Source organism: Apis florea, unplaced genomic scaffold (assembly GCF_048593485.1).
Source record: "Apis florea isolate Af1SG1 unplaced genomic scaffold, ASM4859348v1 contig_3158_pilon, whole genome shotgun sequence".
Classification (NCBI taxonomy): domain Eukaryota; kingdom Metazoa; phylum Arthropoda; class Insecta; order Hymenoptera; family Apidae; genus Apis; species Apis florea.
Window position 1 is genome coordinate 6,543,099 of NW_028256713.1, and position 19,870 is coordinate 6,562,968.

Sequence of the window (19,870 nt, forward strand, 5' to 3'; positions counted from 1 at the left end):
TACGGGATACCCCACCACTTGCCTCGTTCGTGCCCAAGTTTATAATAGAGAATCAATCAAAAGTTTTTCCAATTATTTTTAAATTGGAAATATTTAACAACGTGTTGAGATATGAGTTCTTCTTCCTCCGCAGATTACAGCGTATGTTGGGAAAAATGCAGTATTGGATTAAATCATTTTGAATGCGCGCGAATTTGTGAGTAACTGCAGATATAAGATTGTTTGAAAACTATGATTATTATTAACTGATTATTTTAGATAATTTAATCTTTTGATTCTCCGTTTTAATAAATTTATATTATATACTAATCAATTGGCTAATCGATTAGCGTTTTTGTTACATATTTAGATCATGGTAACCTTGATAATTTTGGGTTTACGGATATGTTTATTTATATAATATGTAGATATACTATTATAATACTATTATAAGTAATTTGTGGGTCAGTGATGAAAGGAAATTTGATATTCAATTTTGTATTGCCATTTCGAAGTACTACTAATGCCATCTGTAGAAAGATTCTTATATTATCTGTGATGAAAATATTGACAATCACTGGCATTCAACTCAATCGATTTCTCGTTCTCGTACACCTTATTATGGCGTAGGATGATAAGTAGTATGGAATGTTTTATGTGATTTTTCGTTGAATAAATTCAATATTATCAATTTTAAAATCCATTAATTCTGATTAATTAGCATCGAGAAAGTGATTCATGTAATTGTAATTATTTGGTTGAACTTGCATCAAAGAATGCACTTTTGTTTTAAGCGATACATTATCGGCGTCTTGTGCCGATATAAATTTCAACAAGAAAACAGATCATACGACAGAATACATTCATCGATATCGAGGTTAAACAAATTCTATCGCTATCAGAACCTTGTCAAGTAAGTAATTTGTTATAATTATTTTATATTTTATACAATACCAATCCGCAGATATTGATTATTTGCATTCTGATTATCTCTATTAAAACAATCATAATAAAAAAAATTATGTTAAAAAATATTTAAATATATCGAATTTAAACGATATTTATCGAATCTAGTTTGAATTATAATTCATATATCGTCTTTTATTATTTTTTTTATTCATAATATCTGTAATTTTTATGATATCTATAATCTAACCTCATAAAAATTATAATTTTTTAAATATTACAATAATATTTTAAACAAAATCATTATTATAAATTAAATATAATATATTAAAATTTTACTTTCTATTGCATTCAATTCATATTGAATTTTTGTCATCTACTTTGCTTATGTATCATTTATTCATTAAGATATTAATTTATTCTATTCACAACTTGTTATTTTAAACATTCTATATTATATTTTTAAAAATATTAAATAAATTACACTTAAATTTATCTAACTTTTATGTGACCCATAATTTGACAATTTTTTTCGTCATACCAATTCATATCAAATATGACATATTATTATGCAAAGAAATTATAAATTTTATATATTTGTTTTCTTATTTTTTGAACATTGTAGAAAAATTTTATCAAATCAAAAATTAGTTTTATACCTTCTTAATTATTAAGATTTATTACCTTCTTAAGAGATGTATATGTATTTAATAATATGTAATGTAATGTATTTAATATGTATTTAAATATTATTAAAAGAATCAAGTTAAGAAAGAAAATGAAGCCATTACACATTTATGTTTATATCTCGAAGAAAAGAATAGTGGTTCTTATTCTGATTGAAAAAAGATAAATGTTTATTTTTTCTTTTATATATTTAATAACGAACAAAAAAATTATAAAATTTTATATAAATTATAAAATTATAAAAATATAACATATTTTAAAATTTGAATATTGATATCTATTTTTCTAATAGTAGATATAGTAGTTCACAAATATAATTAAAAGAACCAAAATACATATATAAATATTATCTGCTCATATACATACATATAACATATATATAATAATTCAATTTATGATAATTATCATTCAATATTTGAGTAAGACTTCCTTTTTGGTTTTTGAAAATATTTATAAATAAAATTAATTTAAAATTCTAATATTGTATAATAAAAATATATAATATAAAATAAAACATTACAAGTACAAAAATAATTTTCACAATACTTTAATAATATTAAATAAAAATTTATAAAATTATAAAATTGATATTCATTAGTTTATATCTTTCACATTGTTTTAGCTATTTTCAGCAAGTTAATAATTATTAAATCTACATAATTTTCACGCTGCATCACATATACATATAATATTCCAAATATTTTTTCGTGGAAAATAGTTTTGAAAAAATTATATGTTGGGCGATACTGACTCAAAAGCAATATTAGAGGTTAAGAAAATCTGATTCTCAAACAGGTATCTTTTTCTCAGCTTTGAACGAAACACTCTACGCCATATTGCGGTCGGTTTATGTACATACAATAAAATCGAAGAATATTGAATTTTCTTTATCATTCTTTATCATATTTTTTCCGTTTTCGTGATTTTCCATGTTTTATTAAGTAGAAAAATGTATCCGTATTACATTTCCACTTCAAGAGAGAGCTATCTCTTCTAAATTGAAGATATTGGTCATTTAAATTGAAGACAATTTATCGAAGCAATTTAATGATATAGTTAGTGTTGTTTCACATATAATCAATTTCTATCCATATTCTATGTTCATCTATCAAGAATTATAAATCCATATTTTAGTTTTCAGTGGAATTATAAAATTATTATAATTATAAAAGCATGCGTAGATACTATTAAACCAACAAAAACAAAATTGTGAGATTGTACACATTTCTGATACCAGCTTATCAATGATCATAATAAACTTGAATTGCGAGTATAAATATTAAAGTTTTAAAAAAGTAAGGAGAAAAGAGCTTCTTCACACTTAAAGTAGAATAAACACTTTTATGTTTATATATGTATTTTTGATAAACAATTCTATGAAAAACTATTAATCATAAATTATTGAAATCATAGATTAATCTAATTATTAACATGGAAACCCATCAACAACCTGAGCATGATTCTTGTAAATAATTCGATAATTTAATTATTTTTCCTTTTTTGCTCATTGAAAATATTTATATACAATAAATTAAAAAATGGGGAAATATAAATAAAACTTAAATTGAGATAAATATTGGCAACACATATTTAAATTACTGAAATTTTTTTTATTTTTATATTTTTACATTCTAGTTTTAAATATTATAAATTATTTTAATTTAATTGTGAATTTAAATAACTTGAAATTTTTATATAATATATATATATATTGAATAAAATAATAAAATAGTAAAGTATCTTAAATCTGTTCTATTCTTGTGTCTTGTAAAATATATACACAAAGCAACGTATATAATAACAGGATACTGTGAATCCGGCTATTATGTACATGTGAATTCCAATAATAAGAACTTCTATTCAATTAAGATGTTATGGATGATTTTAATATAAATAACTCCGTGATACCATTGAGATTTCGCAAAAATTTTATAATATAAAGACAAACAAACAAATGATTTTATTAATTGAAATTCTAGAACAAACATATCTCGAAGTAATGAGTTTAACAATTTATTACAAATCTTTACGTCCATTATACCTTTTTTTTATACACTTGTTGATTAATTAATATATCTAATATTTATAATATTGAAACATTTTAAAAAAAATATCTCGTTTTCTTATTTGTCTTATTGAATTCTTAATTTAAATATTATAATTCATAAGAAATTTTTTTCTATGACATATGTGACATAATTTATATCTAAATTTTAAATATGTTTCCAGTTAAAGTAATAATTTGCTATAAATTACAATAAATCAAGATTTCTTACTTCATTCAGAAAAATCTACAAAAATTTATTTATAGTAATAGATTATAATTTTTTGATAATTAATAATATAGTACATATGCATTTCATAATTAAACTGAATAAAATTCATAAAAAATATGATTCATTTATAAACTTGTTCTACTAATACAAATAATCTTCTATATATATACTAATAATCTCATTAATCAGGCATTTAATATGAAGCAAGTGTACTAAAATAAGTAAATAGTTTTCTTAAAAAGAATTTTCAAGTTTTAAATATAGATCAATCAATAGCAAATATAATAATAGATAAGTTAGAAATTGCCTGATTTTAAATATAAATAACGATAGAACTGAAAATGAAATTTTTTTTCTATTGGAACTACATTCTGAATGTTTGCCATGAAGAAAAACTCATAAAATAAAATTATTAACTATTTTGTATTTCATCTTATTGTAATGAAAATTTTTGCATCTATCACTTCTATGTGAACTTTATATATTATATATATATATTATATATATTTTGAATTTTTTAAACGTGACTATATCTTATAATATTTCTTTATTATCGATTTAATACATTTCAGTATACGCAGGATTTACAAAATTGCAAATGCCAAAACTGTTTATAAGTCATTAAAAAGACGATAAATTTGATTTAACATTAGTCAAACATTGATTTATATTTTTATCTATCCTTTGATGTACAAGGAAAATGTAAACGAAAATGTTGCAATCTACAGTATACGAGCACACTCATAATTCTTTTTTGTTTGATTTTAAATGTCTTTAAAATTTATAAAATGTATTTAAGATTGAAACATTAAAAGAAATTAATAGAAATTAAATTATATAAAAATATACAACTAAAATATTAAATAGAATAGATATACAGGAAATTATTAATATAGAAAATTATTTTAATTTTAATTACTGTCTAGAATAGCAATTATTTGATTTTTTAGAATTATTTATAATCTTTAAATATTTCACAAGAAATATTATTATTTATAAGTTGATAAATTATCATTCATTTATTCATTTAATAAAACGAATAATAATAAAATTTAAAAAAATCAATATTTATATCAAATTTGCATTGTTTATTTGTATGTGAGATTTGTTGGTATTCTAATTTACGCGCCAAAAACGTTCGACAATTATCGGCTTTTTTCGACATCAGTCGTTAACGTTCATCGATGCCATATCGCGGCGTTCTTATTCAGTATACTGATGTCTTTCGTCGCTGTCATTTGGTGTGATTTAGTTGTTTGCGAAATTTTTCATTTTTCAATATATAAGTTTAAATTAAATGCTAGTGTTTTTTCTCTAAGTAGATTTTTATTTGTTTTTTATTTTTCATATTTTTTTTTTTGTGAAAAGTACATAAAATTGATTTCTGTTATGAGTTCGCGCGTTGATATACACACTTCTTTAATTTCTCTCAAAATGGTAATAGAATTTATAATTATTTGATATACTTTTATTTTATTGAAATATATAATTATTAAAATGAATGATTGTTTTGATTTTATCTGAAATTTTTTCTTTTTATATTTTTATTTATTTATTTTTATTTAATTTATAATTTAAATTATATTAAAAAATCAATGTTATTCTTCTTATTTTTTAAAAAAATTATATTATAAAATTTTTATATTATTTTTCTATAATTATTGTATTTATAAAAATTTTTTTAATAATATTTTTTTTTTTTCATATTCAAATTGTCAATGTGTGTGTGTGTGTTCATTATCTTATAGCATTCATAAGTAGCAGAGACATGTTGGCGCTAAGTACTCGATAATTTGTTGACCTCGTATATAATAACGTGACATATCTATATGAGTATACCAAACAAAACTAATTATTTTTCATCAATAATGATTTTTTCAGCTATTTTAATCATGATTTAATTTGGTATGTAAGTCGTATCAACAAGCTCTCTACACATTCTACTGTCCTCTGTATTTTTAGTGATATTGGCACGTATCTCTGAACTATATTAGTTGCAACTCAATGACAACATAGATAATTCGTTATGGCTTTTTTTTACGAATGATTAATGGAAATGTTTTGAATCAGCATTTGTAAAAAAAGATTGTAAGGAAAATTTTTTTTCTTATTATCTAGTAATGAGATATTTATAGAAATATATGAATCATTTCTAGGTGTATAATATTTATTTGTTTTTATATTTAAAACGTAAACATATAATTAAAATTAATTCTAATAAATTATTATAAATAATTTAAGTACTATATAATAAAAATTTATATTTTTATAAATTTATAATATATAATAAATATTTAGCACACTAAATATACATTTGAGATTTATAATTTTTAATTATTTTTTTAAAATGTATGTTGTAATATATTTAAATAATATATTTTTATATCAAATATAATTTATTAATTTTATAAAATAATATTATAATAACCTTTATGTATAAAATTATTTCTAATAATTTATATATATATATATATATATATATATATATTTAAAATAAAAATTCATAAATATCAAAAGATAATTTTTAATGAATTATATATTTATGAATTGGAACATTCTTTCATATACCTTTCAAATATGTTTAATTCAAAAAAAAAAAAAATATTGTTGAAGTGCTTATTGAAAAAATACTTTTTTTTTTTTCATAATATTTAACTTGGATCAATCTTCATCAATTTTTTTTTTTGGCAGCATAAAATCAAGGTCAAATTAACAAGAATAGCTATGTGAAAAAAATAAATTGGAGATATATGTTGAAATGAATCATGTATTATTTATATAATTTCAAATTTTTATTTATATTTATATTTATTATAATTTATATTTATTTAGAAATGAATCTTTATTGTAATATTTAAAAAATTATGATATAAAAAATAATATATGTAATATTTGTATAAATAATTTATAAATATTTAATATGGATATTATTTATCAGTATTCAAAGATTTATTATCAATAATATTTATTTTTACAATTGATAATATTGATAATCTTTCAACTGCACTACATATATTTTCAACAGATAATTTTAGCTACAACTATTTTTAATCAAAGTAATACTTATTTTTTTAAGTACCAATATATTTTTAGCAATACTATATATAATATCTGTGACAATTTTATCGAATACAATGACCTCTCGGGACAAAAATATAAAAATTATAAATCATTTTGATTTATATATCAAATATGTATATATATAAATGATTAAATGATATGTAAAGAAAAGAATGTTAATTCTGTGCATACATTTATTTCAATATTTGCCCCTTGATGGCATTTAAGTTGAAAAGGTTGCAGGAAATATATCGTTTGCATAATAGCATGTAAATGAAAGCGAACGTTGTGCGTGCAGCGCTGTCATTGCTATCAATGACCATTAAAAATAATAAAAAATCAAAATTTAAAATTTTTTAAAATAAAATCCACTATTTTCTTTGTTTTAAATCTTTATTAAATTTTTTTTTGATACTATCACTATCAATGAATATAAATGAAAAATTTACTCCTTTAAGGCGTTAATTGACTGTTTATGAAAGTTATGCATTAGTGTGTTAAAAGTATTAGCTAAACGATGTATAGATATATTTTGTACATATGATTTTTTTATATATTTTACATATAATAAAATAAAAAGAAGTTATAAATATTAAAAAAATCAAAACAATCAATTTATTTTAGATTAAGAAATAAAATTAACTTTGAAAAAATTGAGAGATCAATTTTTCTCTTCTTTTACTTTCTCTTTTTAAAACCATGTCATTGATTGCATTAAAGTTACATTCAAAGTAATATACACATATCTACTTGTTTCTAATCATTAATTAGTGTAAATACATCATTTCATCGTACGTGACAAAATTTGATACGAAAGTTATGCATGAATATCGATATTAACTAATTTTTTTACCATTATATCAAAAAAATGATACAATTAAATTTATTTGAATAAAGAATGTTTCATTATTCTTTGTTTGTTTATTTGACTATGGACATCTTATCTTAACAATTTCGTGTATCGGTAGATCAAATTTTTTATTTACGAATATGCAATGATGAAACAAACAAAAAAATCACAGTATTTTGCATTATTGAATGATACGCGATCATAATATAATACGATAAATAAAAAACAAATGGATACATGTATTAATTTTTATTACATATGTATAATAATCCGTAACGTAATATATTTAAAATGGAATTAAATGCAAATGTGCTTTTAAATAAAATCCTATTATTTTATTAATCTTATTTAAAAAAGTTAATATTTTAAGTTAAAATTTCTAGTACTTAAATTTTGTGAATTAATACTATATAAGCAGTGAAAATTTATTCATTTTAACAATTTTAATATTTAGAACAATTTATTATTACAATTTTTTTTTTATTTTAGCGTTTGTCAGAGCTACGCAAGAACCGAGCCTAATGTCCATATGGTCGACAAGCACTGGACGCAATTCAGTGTTTGGCGCGGAGGACGGAGCGGTACTCCCCTCCTCGCATTTGCCGATACACGTGGCGCGCACACATCTGCGCAACATTGACGGCCACTGCTTCCATAAGCGGTTCCACGAGTGTCAGGTTGGTAGTTCTCCCCTTGTTTTTTTAATCTTACAGTTCGTTTCCTTTTTATCTCTCCATATATCGCACTATATATTATATTGTTGTCTTATTGTTTTCTTTTGCCGTACATCATACTCATTCTTATATTCGCGTTTCCTATTAGTGATCAGTTATTTCATTTATTTTTTATTGGATTATTAAAATAATTATGAATGCTTGATTATTTTGATCTATCTTTTAATACTACAGATATAAATATTAATAATCCTAGTTTGGTATAAAAGAGATTGTATATATATTTTATAACATTCAGGAAATAATATTATAAAAAAGATTTAGAATTATTTGGCAAGAAAACATTAATATTATATATAATATACGGAATGAATTATCATATATAATATATATAAATATTTTTGTTATGAGACAATAATATTTATATATTTTAAAATACAAAATACAAAAAAAAAATATGCTGAAGTATAATTAAGTATATATAATTATACAATGTATATTTTAATAAAATAAAATTAATAGATAAAATTGCATTATTAATTAAAATTATTTAATATTTATTATTTAAATTATTATTAGTTAAATTAATCACATATATTTTAAAATTTCAGATATTAAAATTGGAACAATTTCGTATAAACATAAAATTCAAATATTAAATCAATCATGATTACTTTATGGTTTTCAAATGAGAATGTGTATCAAATCTTTTACATCTCTTTGTTTTATAATTGAACTTCAATAACAAGGATCAATTTGCTTGTTGCTTGTTTATTTGATAAATTATTTTCTCTTTATATTATTATTTAAAATTCATTCCGTTGATGATTTCATGATCAGGAAACTAGATTGAGATTCATGCGAATCGTCGATGATTGTACCCGGAAAAGAACTTGTATTATGTTCGTCGATAGAAACAAAAAATTGAATATGTATTATTTTATATTCAAGGAAACCTTGAAAGTAATCTCTGATAAAATCAATCAGAATTGTATGAATTATAAATATTACTTACTTATTATCACTGTTAATAGTACAACATAATCTTTATCCGGCAATCATATCGGCCGCATAATTATCCTCGTGTTAACAATTATTCTTTGTCCGCAAATTCAACTTACATAAAGCACAAACACATGGTAATATATTAATAGTTTCATACTAAGTAAAAAAATATCATATTTATACTATCTACGGATGTATATTATACGGGAATAATATATATTTTAAATTGATTTATGGCATATCCTATGTACAAAATTAACTATAATCTAAAATAATTATACTGATTTAAATATAGCAAAAATTATATGATCAAAAAAGTTAATTAATTATTTATATAAAGTAAAAAGAGAATATTTTCTTTTTTTCTTTTTTATTTATTTTTTAATTAAAGAAATTAATTTTATAATAATTTTAAAATATTTACATTATTGTTTAGAAATTAAAATTTTTTTTCTTTTTTTTTAATATGATATTTTGTCGTTCTATCGCTTGCCAAATTTTGCAGATATATCAATTTATCAGTAGTTGAATTTTTTCTCTCTTATGTCTTTTCATTAATTTTCCTTGTTATTTGTTTCGTTCAGCACCCGTTGGGTTTTTGTCCTACACAGGACTTTTGGCAAGTTCTCCCATTGGCACCAACGTTGCCATCTACTTTCGGTACGTGTCTTATTTCTTACGTGCTTGTACAGTTGAACGCCAATTATCCGGTTCCCAAGTTCCCTGGATATGCAATTATTCCGATGTATTTTCAACAATGATTTTGCCATACGAACATATATCATAAATCTAAAATCATATGAATATATTGATTGCTGTTTTAAGACAAAAATATGTTAGGATTTATACTTGTAAATTAATGATTGTGATTCAAATTTAAAAATAAATCATTTTAATACACATAAGTTTTTTATGAATTTATATAGTTTGTCTAATAATATCTCATATACTTTTAGCTGAATATGTAAAATGTTTAAATTTTATTTATTTATAGGGAAAAGAAAATGTATACATATATACTAATAAAAATTGGCACATTAATAGCAATGCAATATATTCAGAGTTTCTAATTGGCTAATATTAAATTAATATATTATATTGAGAAATTAAATATAATTTCATAAACTTATTTGTGAAAATCTATAAAATATCTATAAGATATAAAAAATTATTTAATGCGACTTAATAAATATATTAAAAAATAGTTCTGTTAATTAATTTAATTATATTACATTGCCCGATAATATAGATCAGTAGTTTCAATTAGATTGTATAATTGTCACGAGATGCCTGAGGCACAGTGACAAGTTAGTATATCGTTTTCGATTAAGTATATTGTGCAATCATCTGCTTTCATTCAATTCTATTTTGCAAACTTTATATTAATGTAATTCCTCTATATTGCTTATTTTTCTCTTTATGAACTAGTCAAAGATGTCACAGTCAGGAGATGGCCTTCACACGCCGGGTTATCTCTCTTGGAGAAAATTACAACTCAGCCGAGCGAAACTTAAAGCATCAAGCAAGACGTCTGCTCTACTTTCCGGTTTTGCTATGGTATATATATATATATATATATATATATATATATATGAATATTTTAATATTTCTCTTTTATAACAGTTAAAAATATTTTTAGATTATCATAGTTTATTATGATATTATTATATTATTATTATTATAATAATATTATTATTAATATTTAATTTATAATTGAATTTTTCAAGTTATTAATATCAATTTATTAAAAAAAAAATTTATTTTAAAGATTAAATAATTATATATGTATAATAATAGAAAATATTATATAATATAACGCATTTTATTACACAGACATTATTGTATATTTATTATTAAATATTGTATATTAGTATACATTAATAAATAAAATTTTCTGTACAGGTTGCCATGGTTGAAGTACAATTGAATTCCGATACAAAAGTACCTTCAGAGATGTTAATTGCCTTCGCCGTATGTACTACCTTGCTGGTCGCGGTTCATATGTTAGCTCTAATGATATCAACGTGTATCTTACCAAACATAGAAGCTGTATGCAATCTACATAGTATAAGTTTGGTACATGAATCACCACATGAACGTTTACATTGGTATATCGAAGTAGCATGGGCATTTTCCACTTTACTAGGACTTTTACTATTCTTACTAGAAATTGCTATACTTTGTTGGGTGAAGTTTTATGACTTTTCACAAGTGGCCGCTTGGTCCGCTTGTATCGTATTAATACCAGTACTAATAATTTTTCTTGCATTCGCGATACATTTTTATCGAAGTTTAGTAGCTCACAAATATGAAGTTACAGTATCTGGTATAAGGGAATTAGAGTTACTTAAAGAACAAATAGAATCAACTGATGTTGAGGGTAGGAATGGTGTGAATTTGTTACAAATCGCTGGTGTAACGCACGTAGTTTGAATATATAATGAGATATGATTTGTGTTACTTTTAAAATGTGATAATCTCTCATAATGGAGGATTGTGAATCTCTGATTATCTGCTCAGGCTGCAATATAAACTTATACATGTTATATATATTACAATGCAAGATAAAAACTAATTCGAAAAATTAGGGAAAATATCAAGAATAACTGTATATATAACAAATTTACATTAAATGTGATTTTTGAATCACATAAGAAAAGATTTAATACTTGAAAACGTAATAACTTTGAAAGAAAACAACTATTTCTTTCAATAGCAATGATGTATTCCTCCCCATATTTATCTACATAGTGATGAATTTTACACGTACTGAAAAATAATTTTTGATGAAAGAATGTGCATATGAAAGCCAAACATTCCTTTTTTCGCATAGCGACTTAATCTATCAAAATAACAGTATGCAGTAATATTTATCATATATGTTTCTTTAGCTATAACTCAAAAAGCAACAATCGCTAATATAAGTTTATATTTTTCGTTGACAATGCGTGACTAATTCGCGTTGAATGTACTTATTATCTCGTTATTTTTAAAAATATGCTTCCCGGTATTCACAGTTTTTACGATTTTGTTCGTTTAATTTATTATTTTATAATTTCATAAGACGTCCCATGCTCAAGTGACATTTCAAGTCTTTTACACGGAGACAAAATAATTTCCTGTTTTATTGTCTCTGTTGTATTTATACTTGATTGTCAAGTTACTGCCGTCGCTGAAAAAGTGGCAATTATATTGTACATACTTTTTGCGTACAAATGATTTATATATATATATATATATATATATATATATTTGTTGATAGAAAAAATATGCAAAAATTGAAGTACTTTTGCTACAATAAATTATATAAATAATATCGATTTAATTTGTATTATGTATTATTTTAAAAAATAAATATATTTATTTATAAAACAGAATTTAAACAAGAACATGTATTTCTAGATACACATATATTTGCGATTATACGCTTTGATATCTTTCTACACAAACCTTCAGTATAAGGTAATTCTTTCTTTTGATCTTTGATTTCAGAAATATCTTGAGAATTCTTGATATGCGATATCAATTTAATCTAGAAAATTGAATCAAGAAAAATTATAAAGAATATAAATTATAGAAACTTTATTTATAATCGTTATACTTGTGGAATAGGATATGGCGTCGGATGAGATGCACATTGTCGAAAATCTGCATCCAACATAGTGCCATTTATAAATAAATCGCTTATCCAAAAACCATGCTGCTCTTGACCAGTAATTATATGATAAAATGTGCCGTAACCTTCTTTCTTGCCTTTAACAAATTGACCTTCGTATTTATTGCCATTATCTATAAAAATTATATTAAATATTTAATTTTTATAATAAGATATAACGTAAGGAATATCTATTTTTTTAAAATTACAATCATTGTTCTATTTGATAAGTTATTTTTTTAATTTATATATTTACATTATTTTTATAAAAGATAAAAATCAACTACAAAAAGAACAGATATTAATTTAGAAACCTTTAATGAATATTCCTAAACCATGATAAAGATCATTTTTCCAAGCTCCCTCATAATAATCTCCATTACAATACCATATACGACCATAGCCATGTCGTTTATTTCGACAAAAATCACCTTCATAATAACTACCATCTTCGAACCAATTATATCCAAATCCTTGTTTTGCTCCAGCTACCCATTCGCCAATATAATATCGGCGAATTTTATGATCTTCTTTTGAAATTTTGCTTAAAATACCACAACCATGTTTTTTATTATTAAGCCAACTACCATCGTATATCCAACCATCTCTATGAAATTTCAAAATAAATTCTTTTTAAGCATGTCAAAAACCAAAAAATAAATAATAAAAGACAAATAATAATAATAAATATTTTTAATTAATTTTAGTCTTATTTATAGTAATTATATAATTATTATATTTATCAACACAATAATTAATATACCTGTTCACTTCTCTACCTCTACCTTCTTTTATGTCATTTTTCCATTCACCTATATAATAACTTTTACTTCGGGGGCTGAAAATAGTATGTCGCAAACCATTTCTTTTTGAATTTTCTATTTTACGTCGAGTATATGAAGTTTTAATATGTTTTAAGAAAACCATCATAAAATTTATCAAATATTTCATTTGAATTTTGAAAACAATTTTTTAATATATTAAATGTTAAATTGATTAATATTTGATTATCTTTTATGATTCATTGTTCGTTTTAAAATATCACTTAATATCAATGTGATGAAAATAAACTAAAAAAAGCTAAAAATTTAATGCATTAATACAAGTTTAAGAATACAAATTATCAAAATTTTTATTACATCCAAAATTAACTGATGTAAATTTGATACACTGATAGTGCCATCTATTAAAACAATCAAACTTTTATATTTTATAATTTAGAAATATATGATATAATATAATTAATTTTTAGTTTTAAAACACACGAGCAATATATATTTTTTTTTATTAAAAATATTATATATGTAATAAAATATACAAATATTTTTGATTGTTGTCTAAAATATATTTAAAAATTTGTATTTCTAATATCAATAATTATTAAATAAAAAATATATTAATAATAAAATTATTTAAAGAAATATTTAAATTAATCATAGTTTTCAATTAAATTTAAAAAAAAAACTATTCTACGTATGTTTATTCACGAATTAGAGCGCCTCTACAGTTAAGTTTTATTGCGTTTGGGAAACTTCACAGGATTGGAGTATCGTATTTTTTTTAAGACAAAAGTTTGAAAGAGGAAAAAGTTTTCGTTCGATAAAATTACACATTTATATAACTGTTTCATCTATGTTCTCGTTCCAGTGTCGATAGTATTTCCATGAATTCTACGATTACTATCGAAGATACCGACGAAGAGGTGATTGATTTGGACTCAAGCCAAGATGCCATCAATGTTACTGACAATGACCAAAGTGAATATTCGGTTGAAAAAAATTCATTATCGAACAACAATGCGAAGAAGACGAACATAATTAGTGATTATGTGGATAATAATAAGAATACATCTATGAGAGTAACATGCGATAGCGCAAGTACATCAAAACCTCTTTTGAAGGTTATGTTTCGAGATGAAAGTATTTCACGGTAAGAAACTACAGTATTTATAAAATATTTTTATATATAATTTACTATAAATTTTCACATAAAATGAATAAACTATTTTGTATATAATTTTAACTATATGTATATTAAATATACATATTTTATTGTATATGATAAAAAAAATCATCTATAAAAAAAACATTATTTTGATTGTAAATAGAGTATAATTAGAGTATAATTAATACATATATTGAAACAATTATTCAATTATTGCTGAAATAATTTTTATTTTTATTCCTTTATTAAATTTTTAGGCAATATAATAAAAAAATTAAAGAATTTCTAGAAGAATTAGAATCTTGCAAAATTAGATGTCAAGAAAATGATAATGGTTTAACATTAGAAGTTTGGGATAATGATACTGACTCTATAAGTCAGTCTATTGAAATTACTACAGAAAGTGAAGATAGTCAAGATATAATATGTGATACATTATTTACTGTAGATAAACAACCAAAACTTAAAGATGATTTTGATATTCCAACTTATGGGAAGGTCTGTTTTTTTATTAATATTTTTTTATTAATATTCATTATTTAAATTAATTTAGTGATATATGAGATTTATTATTCCAAACAAGTAAATGTTTGTTAGTATTTTATTGCTGCTAAGTTTTTAATATTTTAATAATAATTACTAATAATTATTTTAGAAATATGAAAATGTATTTGATAAAGAAATATTAGAATCAGATATAAAATTAAAGACTGATTGTCCATCTTCAAGAATGATGTGTTTTAATTGTTTGGAAAATCATAATTTACGGGATTGTCCAGAACCAAGAAATTATGCTAATATAGAAATAAATAGAAAAAATTTCAATATGAAAAATACGAGAACTGTTAGATATCATTTGGAAGATAATCAGAGATTTGGTCATATAATTCCTGGTCAATTAAGCAATAATTTACGTAGAGCACTAGGTTTAAGAAGTAATGAATTACCTAGACATATATATAGGTAATTAGTATACTTAATTTCTGATGAAATTATAATATTTAAAAATAAAAAAAATATAAAAATAAATTTATTTAATTTTATATAAAATAGAAATATAAATAAAATAACTTTTAATATAAAAATTAAAAAAAGAGTTTTTTATAATTTTTCTATATTAAAATATTTTTTCTAGAATGAGAATGCTTGGTTATCCTCCAGGATGGTTAGAGGAAGCACGTTTACAACATTCTGGTTTGTCTTTATTTAATTCTGATGGTATTCCAGTAGAAGATCCTAATGATGAACCAGGATCTATTATTGAAGAAGGTGATAGAGATCAGTATGATATAAAAAAAATATATGATTTTCCTGGTTTTAATGTACCAGCTCCACCTGGAACCCGCGATGTAAGATAAACAAATTTCATAATACAATGTAATATGTTTTTAAAATTAAATTTCTCGAATTATATTATAAATTATAAATAATAGGAGGATGGACAATATTGGATATCAAGGATGTTAACTATTAATAGTAAGCAAAGAATGTTATTACAATTAAGAGGAAAGAAAGCAGATGATGGATATAAGAGGAAAAAACTCAAGACTATTAATAATGTATCAAATGATAGTCCAGCACCACAACCTAGTGAAATGGAAATTGAAGATACAGAAGGTATAGAAAATATATCTTGTTCTTTTAAAATTTACATATTAATAATATTTAAAATATATGATGTTAATATAATATATCATGGAATATGTTTGAAATATTAATTCTAAAAAACAAAACAAACACAAAAATATATAAAAATTTTAATTAAAGTGCATTTATCATTTATTATAAATTATTTATTATAAATTTACATTAATTACACTAATTTTAATAAATAAGTTTTAATAGACATTTTTGTATACCAATTTTTGTATTTGTTTTAATCTTCAGAATTGATCTTTCAAATAATACATTCTATATAATATAAAAATATTTTTTTTTTTATTAAATAGAAAGTGTGGTAGAATATATACCTTCTAATGGATTATTTGTGCCACCATTACCATCAGAATCCCCACTGAAACCACCTGAACCACCATTACCAGCATCACAAATAATATCTGAAGATTTAGATTATCATTCTCAAGAATTACAATTTTCTAAACCATTAGTATGTATAAAACAATGTTACATGTATCATCTTTATAATAGATATCTATATGTTATTTTTGTAAAATATACTAAAAAATAAGATAAATTTTATGTAAAATATTACAGGAAAATAACATATCACCTTCTTCGCGAACGAAATCCCCATCATTACTTGAATTGGAGAATATGAAAAAACAATTACTTGTAGAACTTCAAGAATCAAATTTAGATGTTCCATTAAAAAGCAATTCTTCAAATTCAGTTCCAAAATCTGATACATTACCATCCAGCAATGAAACAACTCCAGAATCAAATCATATTCGTCAAAATGAATTAAATACAAGTCATGGAAGTGTGAAATCTATTGACTTAGGCACACCTGTGTTACAAAGTACATCTCCATATAATAAATTGCCATCATCTGAAAAATTTTCAAAGAATATTTGCAATGTGATTAATTACGAAAACTTACCGGATTCAACAGGTAAGTATGAACAAATGACAGGAGTTTTGCAAAAAGTAAGAAACACATTGGCAAAACTTAATCAAGAATAGTCATAAATATTCAATTAGGTTTCATAATATCAAAGAAATATCATAATTCATAAATATAAATTTTTCATTAAAAAATAAGCAATAATTCTATCTTATTTATAGATATCTTATTAAGATATAAAGAAAAAAATATTTTCTTTTCTCACTAAATTTCATTGAATAACTATAATTCTAGTTAGAGAATAAATTTTTAATTATAATTAATCTAAACTATATATAATTTTTCAGTAAAAACATGTGTTTTGTAAATTAAAAAAATATACAAATCATATGTTTATTCTTTATTATTTTTTAATTTACATATCTACATATTTTTCAGAAGATCAGAAAATATCTAATATATAATATCTAATATATTGGTAATTATAAATTTCTTCTTTTAATCTAAATGATTGAAGTTTTTTTTTTTTAATAATTTGTTCTAATAAATAAATAAAAAATATAAGTATATCAATTTTAATTAAACATTTTTTAATCATTATAATAAATATATTGCAATTGAATATTTCTGACATAAATCTATTAATGAAGAAGAAGGACTATGAAAATGCAATGTAAAATAATCGTCCTTTTAATTGGTCTTCCTACTTGTGTCGAAAAGATAAAAAAAAGATTCATAATTTTTAAAAAAAATTAATGATACCTCACTTATAAAAGAAGTACAAATATATACTATTTTTCTATTAATTAATGACATTTTCTCGCGTAATATATTGTAAATGAATATTAACTATTTCATATTGAACAAAAAGATTTCAAATTTTATTTTATAATTATTTCAATTAGTTTAAATATTATTATAATATTATACTCATTGCTATAAATTACAATAAATTTTGTTTATAAGTCGAATTTATTTTAGAATTAACAAATGTTTTTATCAGTACAAGCAAAATTCTTGTACATAATAAAATATAATCATTTTTTAAATGATAAAAATGGTTTGTAATAAATTCAAATTGTATTTAAAATTGTTTTTAAATATTAATTGTACTTAAATTTATAAATTTTATATATGCATTTAAAATATTTCTCTTAATACATATAATATATATGTAATAAATGTATAAATAATTTTTTTCTTTTATAACATTTTTACTATTATGCGTTTTGCTTATCACTGTAGGTCATTATATTATTATTATATTAATTTTAGGAGTTTTACATTATATTATATATTATAATATTTTACTTGTGCACATATAACATAATGATATTAGATTGTGGCTAAAATATGTTATGTTCATTTATGTATATAATTAAATAATGAAAAATTATTTTTGTTATATATGTGATATTAATTTTCACATATATATCACATATGCCATATAACATTTAATTACACATATACATATTATAATTAGCAAATATATTATTGATAAATAAGCAATTGAGCAATTAATTTTTTTTGCTCAAATAAGTTTTAAACAAATGGAAAATGAAATTAAAATTATTAATTAAAAAATTTTTATATTAAAATTTTCATTCTAGTTTTCCAAGTAGAAAATAAATAGTAAATAAATTCATCAATTTGGAAAACTATGTATATATGTAAATAAAGAAAAAAATGTGTTTTTGTAATAATGATAACAAGATATTAATAGAAGCATTTTAACAATATATATATTTAAAGTGTATCTCTTATCTCCCCTCTAAAAAATTTGTTTATTTTTAATAGAATTATATAATATAATAAATAAAATAGAGAAAAAAAGAAAATTATTAAAATAAAATAATATTTATCAAGACTCTACATTTTAATAAAGTCAATAATTTAAATTTTTAATATACATATATATGTTTATTTTTTTTATATGTTATTGATATTTAACATATGTTATAATATAATGTTAATTTTTTAATAAATCATTAGAAAATAATATATCGATTCCATAAAATATCTTTAATTATATATTTATATTTTTTTTTAGTAAAACATACATATATTTATAATTATTTTTTATAATTAAACATCATATATGAAGTTCAATAGCAATGCATATTATTATTTAATTGAAAAATAATAATGATATATTTTTTAAAAAATAAAATTTTAACGTATTAAATTTTTTTTTATAAAAAAAAGCAAATAAAAATAAATATAAAATAATGTTATTTTTAGTAGTGTTATTATCATTCAAATAAATAGTGTTATCATTCAAATGTACAACACTCACAATTATTTAAGAAA

At 21.6% G+C, this 19,870-nt stretch overlaps 3 protein-coding genes and 1 long non-coding RNA gene across 8 annotated transcripts; 2 read left to right on the forward strand and 2 right to left on the reverse strand.

The window, feature by feature from the left end:
• The first annotated feature begins 53 nt into the window (after positions 1–53).
• Positions 54–12,456, forward strand: LOC100870443 (calcium release-activated calcium channel protein 1). Of its 4 annotated transcripts, none has more exons than XM_086909757.1 (4): positions 54–196; positions 8,248–8,435; positions 10,866–10,994; positions 11,340–12,456. In XM_086909757.1, the coding sequence occupies exons 1-4, from the start codon at positions 112–114 to the stop codon at positions 11,868–11,870; spliced, it is 933 nt and encodes a 310-aa protein (XP_086765883.1). In that variant the 5' UTR covers positions 54–111; the 3' UTR covers positions 11,871–12,456. The 4 variants fall into 4 exon arrangements, with proteins under 4 accessions (XP_086765883.1, XP_086765885.1, XP_086765884.1 ...); XM_086909759.1 differs by lacking the exon at positions 54–196 and adding an exon at positions 750–892; XM_086909758.1 differs by lacking the exon at positions 54–196 and adding an exon at positions 5,058–5,285.
• On the reverse strand, positions 9,791–10,935 carry LOC147657474 (uncharacterized). The gene is made up of 2 exons (XR_015292487.1): positions 10,670–10,935; positions 9,791–10,226 (listed from the first exon to the last, which is right to left on the reverse strand). It is a non-coding gene; the product is annotated as an uncharacterized LOC147657474 (long non-coding RNA).
• Positions 12,457–12,775: 319 nt separating the features above from the next.
• LOC100868782 (MORN repeat-containing protein 3) lies at positions 12,776–14,605 on the reverse strand. 2 transcript variants are annotated; one of them, XM_003698532.4, is made up of 4 exons: positions 13,856–14,605; positions 13,407–13,699; positions 13,039–13,226; positions 12,776–12,969 (listed from the first exon to the last, which is right to left on the reverse strand). In XM_003698532.4, exons 1-4 carry the CDS (start codon positions 14,041–14,043, stop codon positions 12,802–12,804), a joined length of 837 nt encoding a protein of 278 aa, XP_003698580.3. In that variant the 5' UTR covers positions 14,044–14,605; the 3' UTR covers positions 12,776–12,801. The 2 variants fall into 2 exon arrangements, with proteins under 2 accessions (XP_003698580.3, XP_031775779.1); XM_031919919.2 differs by having other exon boundaries at positions 13,524–13,699; positions 13,856–14,378.
• LOC100868669 (zinc finger CCHC domain-containing protein 8 homolog) lies at positions 14,595–19,299 on the forward strand. The gene is made up of 7 exons (XM_012493945.3): positions 14,595–15,021; positions 15,294–15,534; positions 15,692–15,999; positions 16,172–16,385; positions 16,470–16,653; positions 16,986–17,143; positions 17,251–19,299. Exons 1-7 carry the CDS (start codon positions 14,756–14,758, stop codon positions 17,677–17,679), a joined length of 1,800 nt encoding a protein of 599 aa, XP_012349399.1. The 5' UTR covers positions 14,595–14,755; the 3' UTR covers positions 17,680–19,299.
• Positions 19,300–19,870: the final 571 nt, after the last annotated feature.